Source organism: Acanthisitta chloris, unplaced genomic scaffold, assembly GCF_000695815.1.
Source record: "Acanthisitta chloris isolate BGI_N310 unplaced genomic scaffold, ASM69581v1 scaffold1982, whole genome shotgun sequence".
Taxonomy (NCBI): domain Eukaryota; kingdom Metazoa; phylum Chordata; class Aves; order Passeriformes; family Acanthisittidae; genus Acanthisitta; species Acanthisitta chloris.
The window spans coordinates 52079-64985 of NW_008658644.1; the positions used below are offsets into that span (position 1 = coordinate 52079).

The 12907-nt window shown below is 49.7% G+C and overlaps 1 protein-coding gene across 1 annotated transcript in view; it reads right to left on the bottom strand.

Moving 5' to 3' along the window:
- Positions 1-12907, bottom strand: part of LOC103812158 (plexin-A2-like) — a gene marked incomplete at its 5' end in the record, with an annotated part of 32741 nt that overhangs the window by 19124 nt on the left and 710 nt on the right. Inside the window, 7 exon segments of the mRNA XM_009085167.1 lie at positions 1253-1395; positions 2810-3044; positions 4127-4270; positions 4453-4692; positions 6285-6378; positions 7620-7787; positions 10685-10821. Coding sequence (XP_009083415.1) covers positions 1253-1395; positions 2810-3044; positions 4127-4270; positions 4453-4692; positions 6285-6378; positions 7620-7787; positions 10685-10821 — 1161 coding nt within the window.

Here is a 12907-nt window from a genome sequence, read left to right on the forward strand (position 1 = left end):
GTATTGGTTTTACTAACGTTACATAATTAAGCGACTGTGTAATTGGCATCACATTTATCACTTCTGCAATTCTGTTTTTCATGAGGAAAACAAAAAGCTTTCATATTTGTTTGCTACAGCATCAGCTTATTTGGCAATTCAAACAGCAAACATAATGCATGGAGCTGGAAAACTCAGGGTACAGAATGGGCTGGGAGAGGCTGGTTCTGTTTTATCAACACCACAGCAACTGCTCAGTGCTGGTGGCCCATGGGAAAGGAATCTCAACTGGTGCTTCAAGGCTGAGGAGTGCTTGCCTGGAAAAGCAATGCAGCCTGTGGAGTATGAACAACTAAGACTCCTTCCTCCTACAGCCAACCCCTGGTGTGGGTGAAGGCAACAGGACTTAAGGATTTACTGGACCAATTCCAGTCTCTGAGCCTGGTACCTCCAGGCATCCCAAGGGGAGGATGGCAACCCCATTCTGGGGGGAGGATGACAGTTCAGTCCTCTACCACCAGGCAGAGGATGCCAAACCCATCCTCTACTCCCAGGCAGAGGATGGCAAACCCATCCCAGGGTGGTGACTGCAGCCCCATTCAGGTGGAGGATACCAGCCTCATCCCATGGGAAGGATGGCAGTCCCTTCCTGGATGGCAGATAATATTTCCTGAAGCACCATCATTTATTGTTGGCACTCTCCCAGGTGAGCAGAGACCATCAGTGAGGTGATCTGATGGACCCTTATACGTTACCAATTCTATATACTCAGTGAAAATCTTTTCTGTATATTTACACATCCTGGGGGGAAAAACAGGGAGATGAAGTGCTTGCTCAGAGTCCAGACTGCCTGGGCATTCCACTTGCCCTCCTGTGGACACGCCGTGGAACAGCAGCAGGATGCTCCAGGCAGGATAATCCAAGGATGCTCCAGGCACACAGCCTTTCTCTGTGCCATAAGGTGACAAAAGAGGACTTTAAAGCACACCCATAACTTTTCTGACACGCTCTGCTGCTGGCCTATAGCAATATAAACCCCTATAAAATAAAACTAAAGCAACACCCAGGGAGGAGAGTCCAAAAGGAATGAGGAAACGTGGGATGAAATAAACCACCAGCTTCTGAGCTCAAATGAACTCAGGGCTCATCCTGCTGACCCCAGGGCGTCAAATAAGATTTGGTGTGAAGGCATAAAGGTGCTTCAGGGTTTCCTTCTGGCTTCCCTGAAGGCTCAGGAAAACCTGGAAGAGCTGGAACACAGCCTGTTTGTTACCTCCAGCTCCCTCAGGACAGGGTGGTCCTCAATGCCAGGGAACAGGACCCTCATGGCATATGTCCGATAGTCGAGGTAGGGGATCCCGGAGCGATCCAGGTCACTGGTGAGTTCATTGATGTCTGTCTGCAGCTCTGCAAATGCTGTTCAGGGAGGAGAGAAGAGGACAGAGAGAGGTGAGCTCTGGGAGCTGAGGCTTTGGGGAGGGTTGTCTGCTCTGCCTGTGGGCACAGCACCACTGGAAATGGAGCAGCTCAGGGACTAGTTTGGAGGAGCTGTTGCCTCCTAACTCAGACAGACCCTTGGAGACTCTGTCTCGGCAGCTGAGAGGAGAGCACACACCTCACAGAGCAGATGCTGAGAACAAAGATGCTTATTAATTTGTATGCAGTTCACACCTGTGTACACACACCTAAAGCACCTTTAAAGTCTGCAGATAGAAACAAGGATCTATTTTCATAACATGCTGCCTCCCATATTTTCCTTTCTTCTTCTCCTCCTCCTCCTCTATCAACAGTTGCCAAAATAATCAAATCTGATGCAGATCAAATCCAAGCTGCTGCAGAGGTCAGGATGGAATTTATTCTCCATCTCATAACATGACATTACTGTGTTATACAGCTCTCTGTGTCTCCTTGTGTTCTCTCTCCAAAGTACAACATGCAGGCTCAGTGAGGTCTCTGTACCCCACCTGGGCTGTGCTGTGCTGAATTTGTGGTTTCTCCTGAATGCATCTCATTTTTTGTCCTGTGCTTTCAAGGCTATCCTTAAAATCAACTGAACAAATCCAACACAACTCTCTCTCTCTCTCTTGGGGTCACACAGAATTTTGCAGCTATTTCTTTTGATTCACTGAGCCCCTTTCCAGGTGGAAAGATGTAGAAAACAACAGCAGAACACCCAAAAAATGCTACAGCAAGGACTGCCCACCTTCACCTGTGCTGCCTTTGGGGAAGACCAGGCTCAGCCACTTCCTTGCAAGGGACAGGAATTGCCCATGTGGAAACTTTCAAGCAGCAGGTCTAAATACTCCAAATAACACACAAAATTTCCCAGAAGCAAATGCTTGACAAGCTTCTTCCTACCCCACAGACCTACTCTTACTGCTCCAGGCTCATGTTATAGACTGTAGGAGGGACTGGACCAGCTTTGCAGCCCTCCTGCCTTCCATTTGGGATGCAGAGTGTTACTTGAGGGTCTGAACTTCTTTGCTCCCTCTCTGTGCCTTTTTAACAGCTCCTCACTAAAGAGCCATCAGACGAGGGGACACTGTGCTGACACCCCGGGGCTCGCGCCGTCCCGTCCTTGCCGTGTGACCCAGGCATGTCCCTAAAGCAGGATCAAGCTCTAATCCTATTCTCCACACATCAGGCAGCAGAGCCATGTCTGCTCCTCACACACTTGTGGCTGCACACCCTCCCGTGTTGGGACAGGAGTGCAAACCTCATGGGGACACACACTCTGCTCCTCACCCCAAACATCTAGGGACTGGGAAAACTGGGAACCCAAGCACGGAGCACAACACCCACAGAGAGCCCAACCCTGGGCAGTACTGACCCTCCTTGCACTCCAGGGCCACCCTGGATTCCAGATTGTCCATCTGCATCTGCAGCCTCTTGAGGGTGAGGTCGTTCTCCCGGGACTTGCGTTTGTAGGCGATGAGGACGATGATGACGATGATGAGGAGCAGGCTGCCCCCGGCCGCGATGCTGACGATGGCTGGCAGGGTCAGGAGGCTGTCTGAGATGATGCTCACTGAGCCAGGGGAGAAGATGACACCACCAACACGCACCTACAGAGCACAGCACAGCAGCTTTAGGCTGTCCCAAGGGCCTGTGCTTCCCACCACACAGCTGAGCCCTCAGGAAGCTTTGAACCATCTCTGTTTAACAACACAAAACTCCAATTGCCTTCCAACACAGAGGGTGCTGCTGATGTGAACACGGGGAGGCTTCAAGTGATGATAAATGTGCCAGCCCTTTACTATCTGAGCTTTGCTCTTATTATCTGATGGCTCCATTTGACTTTCGTTTTATAAGCTTTCAAGTCCCTTTTGTAAACCATGGACATTAGCAAGCCACTGATAATTTCACTGACAAGGCACCAGAGTGACTGGAAAAAAAAGAACAGAGAAGGGAAGAGAAAGCCCCAGGTGAAAGCTATGGAGCAAACAGGCTGGAGTTAACACCAGGACAGGCTTTTCTTGGATGTGCCCTGGCCACAGATGTGAGCAGCTCTCAGCCAGGTTGTACTTCTGGGAATCACACTGTGATAATCTGAATATGTTTTGGATGCTGAACTTCAAGGGAAATAAATCACAATTACAATCTCATTTGGGCTTTCCTCAAGCACTTTGGCAGCTGTGAGCGGAGCAGAGGAAGCAGTGGTGCCCAAAAGCAAAGTAGAGGAAGGCACTGACTGTTGTCCTGGATGAGGTGGTTGATCCAACCACTCCAGTGTTCAGATGTTCCTGGCTTCTGCTTCAGGAAAAGGCAAAACCTTTCCATGCACTTAGCAGATCAGGTCTGGTTACATGTGCTGATTAAATCACATGTAGAAGGGACAAAACTGGAAATGGTCTCATCCTCATCCTGAGGATGGATCGTGCCCAGTGCCAAAGGCACTGCCAGATATATTTGTTCCTTCTAGAAGGTTCTGATAGTAGGGAATGAGTCTCAGGGAGGGACAAAGTTTCTCCATGCTAATCCACATCAATATTTTAAGCTTCCAATTAGCCATAAAGATTTAAAATCCTAGTGATCCTTGGACAAGGTATTGCACTCAGTATCCAAGCAAGTCAGGAAGCTGGAGGAGGAGGAGAAAGGATGGGAAGGAAGGAGGGAAGGGATGCTGATGGAACATTTGGTCTCTCACCATCACTTTGTGCTGGCCAGTGAGGTTTGGGGGCTCACACAGCAGCTGAGTCTCAGACACAGTGACAGCACAGGGTGTTTCTCCAATCAGCACAGTGTAGTTGAGCTTGGCTCCTCCTGGAGCAGGTGGGCACAGGTTTCTGCCCTAGGGACAAGGGGAGAGAAGACTGACAAAGATGCAGCACATTTCTCCAGTTCCCATCTCACTCCCATCTTGTGCAAACAACAGGACTCTGTCTAGTGTACTCCATTCTCCAAAGGAGGACAAAACTCCTCTCTCTGGGATTTTTTTGCCTCTTCCCATGGGATAAATAAGCCTCTCCTTACCTTCAGGATGATGGGTGACCCTGGCTTCTGCTCCAGCACCCCGGTGGGGCTCAGGAGTTCAAAGGTGGGGTTGGGGTAGTAGATGAACTTGGTGTCATTGTAGACCAGCAGGGATTGCACATTGTTGAAGATAAACCCAAACTCATCGGGTCTCTCCACGGCGTCCAGGCCGGGACGGTACTCAGGGCTCAGGGGGGGAGCGAGGCAGCCCAAAGTCGTGGCATTCACCACCTTGCACACCTGTGAGGAAGGGGATACTTTGAAAACACAGCAGGGAGAACTTCACCCAGACCTGGACAAGGATGCTCTGATTCCTTAAAGACTCCCCGGGAATTGCAGCAGATTCAAGTTCTGCTGGAAATATTTAACTCGGGCTTGATGATTTTAGAGGTATTTTCCAACCTTCATGGTTCTATGATGCAATAGAAGTTGGGGGGAAAATTTGTTTCCCCTCCAGCCAGCACAAGGCACTGGTGCAGGGATAAGAGTGAGCTCAAAATGAATTATAGAATTTTAAGGGTTGGAATGGAGCTCAGAGATCATCCAGCCGCAAACTCTGCCCTGGGCAGGGACACCTCCCACCAGAGCAGGTTGCTCAAGGATTTATCCAACCTGGAATGAAACACTGCCAGGGTTGGGGCAGCCACTACCTCCCTGGGCAACCTGTGCCAGTGTCTCCCCATCCTCACAGGGAAATGAGCTGTTTTTCAATGGAGCTAAAGGCTTATGCAGCAGATATTACTCCTTTTTCTTTATTTTTTTCCTTTTCTTTCCAGTTCCATCCTCTCTGACAATGCTAGCTCCGAAACAAACCCATAAGGAATACCCATTCCCTGCTGCAGATGGGTGATTAAAGGCAATTCCCAAATGCCAGCAAGGGAAAGGAATGATCATCTGACACTCGTGGGCTGGAGGTAACATGAAGGTCATCTCCTGCCAGGCTAAGGACACCCATGGCTCCTCCAGCCCTCAAAGTAGGGAGGTGGCTGATTTATGGGACTCTTGCCTTGTAAAGCAGCAAGAGCCCAACCATTTGGCCTCTCTCCATAAGTGGAAGATTTAATTTCCCTCAATTTTGTGTCTTCAGAATTATTTTTGTAGCACTATAACTGCAAGTGCTAGCAACAAAATTAGATGTCTTTTTAAAAAGAGCTCAGATGAAAAAAGGTCTTCAGAGGGGGAGAAAAGGAATAGGAAAAGACTGCTAAGTGATTTGCCCTTTCCAAGATAATACAGATTCAGTCACAAAGATCACTGCATAGAAACAATATATTTCAGTTTTACTTGATCAAAATAATTTCTGAGGTCCTGGAGGTACAATTCTTACTTGCAGCATACTAGAATGTTGCTTAGTTCCCATTTAGCTGGGGATTCATTTCAGTTTCTTACTCTTGGACTGAAAAAATACAGCTAGAGGAAGGAGGAGGATCAGCCCTAACTCTCCTACCAACGGGAATGGAAGGATGCTGGGCACAGGAGAGCTCTGGGGCTCAGGGGCTCTGACAAAAAGTGGAATTTCAGAAGTGAAACAAGTTTATCTAACCCAAGACAGACTTTGAAGTGATAGAGATGACCTCAAATGTAGTCCTTTCTTTCTAGCTTTAACTCCTTGGCAGTCACTATGCTACTGAGGAAGTCATTTCCCATTTCTGCATGTTAAAAATCCCTCTTTCCATGGTCCCAAATTTAGCTAAGTCTAGGAAATACCCCCAGAGCAGCTTTTGCCACAGCATGGCTCACCATGCAGACAGCACTGGCACCAGTAACCGTGGCTGTATCCAGGCTGGGGCATGTTGGATGTTGGAGGCACCGAGCTGACAGCACCTACTTACATTGACAAACTCCTTCCCGTTGTACTTGACTCGGATTCTCGGCTCCTGGATCACATCCAGGTTGGAGCCAGTGACAGTCAGAGGTGTGTGTCCACTGTGGAGAACAGGAGAGACCTGATCAATGGAGCTGGGGCTGTGCAGGGAGCCTGGGCTTGACAGCAAGGATCCTTGTTGAGCTCAGAAAGATGTTTTCTGCAGACACTCGAGGCAGCAGGTGACAGTGTGGATTAATACTCACTCCCTGAGTCACTGGGGATGGAGTGTTGCTAGATCTTCTACTCTCACCTGCACCCCTGCCCACCTCACAGCACTGCAAGGCAGTGGGATGAGGAACAGGGCCAAAGAAACCAGCTGAGCTGAGACTAAACACGTAAGGCAATAAATTAGTCACAGCGTTTAATGATTTACATGGTGCTGGTTTTAAGGCACATGATAAATGGTTCGTGCAGTGAAGGAACTGACATGCAGTTGCCTCTGGACTGCAGACACAGCAAGTTGTCACATAGAGCAGGGGAGGGATGAAGAGCACCTGGTGCCATCAGGGCCATGGAAGGTATAACCCCCAGGGCCAGAGTACCCCCATTCTCCTACAGCCTGTGCCCTGAGCAAAGTCTCCCACTGTTCTTCCATGTGTTCCCTGGAGCAGCACAGCCCAGATTCACCCAAAGCTGCAGCACCTCCACAGCAGAGCTCAGCTGCTCCCTTAGACCCCCTGTCAGCAGCTCTGAGCAGCCCAGCCAACCCACCCCACCCAAAACCAGAGAAGAACCCGAATTTGGACTCAAAACAAACATCTCCAGAGCCTTCTGCAAGACACTTACTTCTTTCAAGGGTGATTTAGGAAAAAATGTTTGGAATTTGATAGGAATATCTGTGTTACAGCCTTTGTGAGCACAACTATTAAAGTAACATCACGGGATGAGGATGGCCCAGGGTTTTTAGCAGTGACAATGACATGATGATGTGACAGCATCAGCCACCCTGTTCCTAGCAGTGAATCTGGGATAATAGTGCATTTTGATTAACATCAGCTTTTTCCTTTCTTGGCAGTTGCTGGCTTTGTTTTATTCCAGGACTACAAGAAGGAGCCTTTAATGAGCAATTGTGCCCTTCTGCAGCAGATGGGAGTGATCTTGGCTTTATTTGTGCTCCTGAATCTCAGCGCAGACTGCAACTGCTGTGGTAATCACAACTACTCTGGTAACTCTAGACCTGATTTAATGCCCAGCCCTGACAAACCCAGGATGCTGTGTGGGATGTGCATGCCCAAACAGACTCTCTTTTGGCCTCACTGAGAGAGAAAATCCAGCCCAGGTGAGCTGTGAGATGTGATACCTGGCGATGCTCCACTCGGGCTCGATGTGCTGCACCTTGGGATCGTCGATGTACTCAAACAGCAAAGTCTGCTCCAGCTGAGCCCTGTCCACGCTGACAGAGACATGAACAGCCCCCAGGCCATGGGCTGAGGGTGCTGACACACACACAATCTCATTCATGGATCGCCTGGGCAAGAGGGAAATGGGGAAACATTAACGGGTGGTTGCGGTGTAGGGGCAGAAAACAGCCTTTTGTCCTATCCTCAGCAGCTCACTAAAGGGCTGAGCCATCAGTCAGCCCCAGACTGACACCTGTGAAGGGGATGAGCTCCTGAGACTGGCAGGAGGGTCTCAGTAAGCACGGGAGGGAGGGAGCAGAGCTCTGCCCACCGAGAGCAGCTCAGCCTCCCTCAAAAAATCACTCTTTGTGCCAAACTGCAGCCTCCCGCATCCCTCTGAACCCGCTGCCTTCTGCTGGGCGTGTGAAAACAGATGGCTGCTTTTTAAATGGGATGCATAAGCTCACTCAAAAGCCAAATTCTTCCCCTCCCCACCCCACTGCACACACGAGGCTCTTGTGAGCGGCATAATGGGCCAGCGCAGCCCCCGCCTGGGAAGGGCAATGCCACCGTCACCGCTGCCTTTGGCTTTGTCTCCCCAGCAGAGCAGGGTGACCTCGGCCTCAGTGCTGCCTGGCTGGCCACAACAGACCATCTGCTTCCATCAGAGCCCCAGAGAAGGTCGAGGCAGCAGAGTAGTGAGGTGCTGTCAAAACACAAAGGCGCCGGTGGGTAGATGGATGAAGGGGAATGAGATCTGAGTGACTGGGACAGAGCTGTGAGGAACCACATGGCTCCATGGTGATGATCCTACAAAAAGTGCTGGAGTGACATCCTTGGAAAGCCAGTGTTCCTGCATGGCCACCTGTGGTTGGCTTTCCTGCTCAAACCTGGCCTTGGCTCACCAAACCGTGTTGATTCCGTGGCTCGTTCAGGTTTGGGTTCTACAGAGGACAACAGCACCTCACTGACTGTCCAGCCCTGAAATCAAAACCTCCTCTTCCTCCTCCAGCCCCATCCCTGGAGCCAGACAGCTCGTGGGAGCCCAGGGACAGAAAGGAGCTGTTATTTACCACATCCCTGAGGTCCAGCAGTTCCCCCACGCACACCAGTGACGGAGCTGCAGTGTACTGGGAAGCACAGCTCTCCTCTGCATTCCAAACCAGTGAGAATGCCCAGTCTTCCCCATCCTCACCCTCCTCAGGGCCTGAGGAGCTGGTGAAGGTGCCTGAGTGGCTGAGGCTTAAGGGCAGCTGTGTCCCTGCTCTGCTTCCAGCAAAGCTCTGATGTCTGTGCCTGGCAGGGGGATGCTCTGTGGTCTATTTTTGGAGCCCTTGCACACTCCCCACCATTCCTAAGGAGTACAGGCACATAACTCAGGACTGGGCACTTCAGGGGGCACAGAACAGCAGGTACCACAATGTTCCCAGCTCACACCTTGGCACTTCCATCCACCAGAACTGAGGGAGCACAAACCACCCCCTAAAACACCTCAAACAAATTGAATTCAACTGTTTCTGTTGATGCAATTCCACATCTACCCCCTTCCTGCTCTCCTCCTCCTCCCTCCCTCATCCCATTCTCACTCTCCACCTAGGATTAATTTAACCACAAAGACATCCTTGTGTGAAGAGTGGGTTTCTCCACCCTCCTTGCTGAGTCTCCGAGTGTTTCCATGCATGTCCCTGCAGCTGAGGAGCTGCTGCTGCCTGCACTGCTGCTGCCCACACCAGACCCTGCTGTGCCTGCTTAGCCCTGGCACGAGATCCAGAGTGACGCATCGCTGCTGGCAGAGCAGCTCCAGCTCCCTGTGATCAGCTAATTAGCTTTCTGTGCTATTATTATGTCGTCATGGTGAATCTACCCACTCCTCCGATCAGAGAGGGGAGAATGGGGGAAGCTGTAATTAGAGGGAATCTCATTAGGAACCGCTTCATCTCATCAGGCTCCCCCACACCCTCGAGTACAATTGAAGTTCATTGCCTCGAAACAGCCCAAGCCAAACAAAGTGCACAGCGTGACCCCACGTGAAGGATGGAGCTGTTCAGACGCTGCCGCTCGCTTTGTTTGAGGCTCTGCTGCCTGCTGTCACCAGAACACACAGGGAATCCAAAACTCTGCCAGGTTTTGCAGGTTAGTGTCTGTAGATTGCCTGAATAGAATTAAAGAGATGATATTCCAGGGCTGATGCCATTCCCTGTGTGCATCTGAGACAGCAATGCAGCATCTTTGCTTTGGGGATGGGAAGAAGAAGTGATGGGCTGGTTACAGTGCCTAACAACTGGAGAGCTGATCCACACTGGAAGATCTCAGCATGTCCACACCTCCCAAAGCACCATCCTAGGATGGATGCGCCTAACAAATGGAGAACTGATCCACACTGGAAGATCTCAGAACGTCCACATCTCCCAAAGCACCATCCTAGGATGGATGCTGAATAAGCCCTGCTAACATCCCAATGTGCTCCCACAGCTCCTGTATCACAGAACCTCTCAGTCTTCCAGATGAGAAATTCACCTCCAGGGGTCTTTACTTTCCCAGAAACATCCTCAGTTCCTCCTGGGAAGCCTGAGCAAGGATCTGAGAGGCAGAATCCCTTTGGACATCAGGTTCCCACACAGGTTGTGCCCACTGCCAGCTGCTTTGGGCACATCAGTGAATTCCTCAGGGCATGGCTGTGTGTGTGTGACGCACACAGATGTAAACCACACGTATCTCTTTTTAACTAAGCCCCAAGAAAACCCATTAAACCCTGCAAATGTCAACTCTGTGTTTACACTGCTGGGTAAAAAAGCAAATTTGCCATCGAAATCTCAGTGGAGATTGATGGCTGAGCAAGATGCTCAGCAGGAGGTGTGTGCAGCCCTTTGCCTTGCTCTGCCCTGCAGGAGCTCACCCCTTGCTCAGAGCATTCTTAGGAGGTCAAGGCACCTGCAGCAGTGGCTGCAATAAAAGCAGTTTAAGGTGTTCATCTGTGAAAAGAGAAACTAGATGTTTGCTGGGCTGGCCCTGCTTGGCCCCTTACCCGTAGAATTCGCAGGTCTGGTTTCCTAGGAGCACTGACACGTGGCTTCCAGCTCCCAGGTAGTGCCCAGAGATGGTCACCATCGTCCCTCCTGACTCTGGACCACGGCTGGGATTCAGGAAACTCACCACTGGAGTCTGGAGGAAGGAAAGGACAAACTCAGTGCTCCTGTCTGCACCAAGGGAGCTGTTGTGGGTAGCTGTGACAGTGGAGAAGAACTGACCCTGAGCATCTTTGTGTTTTGACTGAGTGAGGATATCCTTAGAACAATGGCAAAGCAAACCAGGGATGCGTCCTGGACATCTGACAAATATCCTGCTACATTTTCTAACAAAGCAATTGCAGATTCAGCCTTGGCAAAGTTATGGATTTGCCTTCAGCTTTGTTCCTAAGCAAAGGTAAGGTGATTGCACTGCAGTTTCAAAAACGAAATCTATCCAAGCAAACTGACACAATGGAGATTTGAACCTGAACATTTGGAGTTTTCCAATATGGTAAAGCAACAATAACTCCCACCAGGGTCTGGTAATGGGAAACTTCTCCAAAAGGCAGAACCAGCAGCTCCACATGAACCACCAGAGATGGAATTGTGGGGGCTGAGCCTGTTCCCCATTGCTGATGGAAAGACATCCTTGGTAGGCAACTTAGATTGGCATTTTCTTGGTGATATCACCACAACAGTGCTACATCTTACCCTGCACCAGGGCTCCTGTTTATATCCTTAACAGAATTTGCAGGAAGCAGGTACCTTTTTATTTCTTTTCAAACAGTGGATATTACCAAACTGTTTTACTAATGCCTTCAAATTATCCTCTTTATGACTCTCATCAGCAAAGGCTGGCAGGCTCCCAGCTCTGCCCCCCTGGGACCACCTGCTTGGCAGCTCTGTGAGTTGGTCCTGTTTTCCCTCCTGTTTTCCCAACGCAACATGCGTTTTCTGGGTGTCACAGCATTTGCCAAAACAGCTCAGAGCAAAAGCTTGTTTGACCCTGAACAAATGAAAGGAAAACAGACAACCCATCCTGCTTGTGGATAATGTTGCAGGAGTCCCTTCCAGCTCAAAATATTCCATGATTACTCCAGGTAATGGCAATATCAGGCAAGAGGAATGGCAATAGCAATGTTTACCCTAGACAGGCTTGGGAGCATTTCATACAGCCAAGAGGAATGATTCCAAAATGCAAAAAAACCTCCAAAAGATGCTCAATGTATGACTGTATGTCCACCAAAATACGCCTTCAGAATCAAGCCCAACCCTGGAAACTGTTCCCAAGGGGATTTAGGAACAAGCTGCAATGCTGTGGACACTCCAGAGAGTGAGATCACACTGTTATCCACCCTCCTCTTCCTCCTCCAGCCCCATCCCTGGAGCCAGACAGCTCGTGGGAGCCCAGGGACAGAAAGGAGCTGTTATTTACCACATCCCTGAGGTCCAGCAGTTCCCCCACGCACACCAGTGACGGAGCTGCAGTGTACTGGGAAGCACAGCTCTCCTCTGCATTCCAAACCAGTGAAAAACAGCTCCTGGCTACAAAGCATCTGACGTTTTTTGCTGTGAGCATCACCTTGGCTAAGCATTGCAATCCTTGGAAATTCAAAGTGTGGCTAAAAATAGAACCTCAGCCTGCAATCCCGAGTGGGTCATTCTTGTAAACAAGGAAGAAACAGGAGAGCTGAGTGCCCATCCTAGTGATGTAAAAAGCTCCAAGGATGGGATGCAGCTGGCATAGGAGGAGGGCCTGAAAGCTGAGTAAGAATTTTCCATTTTCTGCTTATGATTTGGTGATAATCATGACAGATTTACCAATCCAAAGCAGCTCCAAGGTTGCACCTCCCCAGACAAAATGGGTGTAATTAAGGAGACAGTGTGGCTCCTGCCACCAGATGAGCTCATGAAGGCACAAACCCTCTCAGGGTCAGCTCTGAGCTCAGCTTTAAGGTACCAATCAATTTTACTGCTGACTTTCATGGCATAAACCAGCTGTAATAGAATTTGTGGCGGCGCTAAAGAGAAAAATAGAGGCCAGCTAACAAAAGGAAATGATGTGCTGGAAGTTTTAGAAGCCTGTGAAAAAGGAATGATAAAAATCAGTGTAAGTGCTGGAAATCAGGAGTAATAATGCAAAGGGATCATGCTCAGCATATGCACCAGGTTGCTGCAAGATACTGCTCCAGGATTCATCTCTGCAATTCCCTTCCACTGCTTCCTGGATATTATTGAAC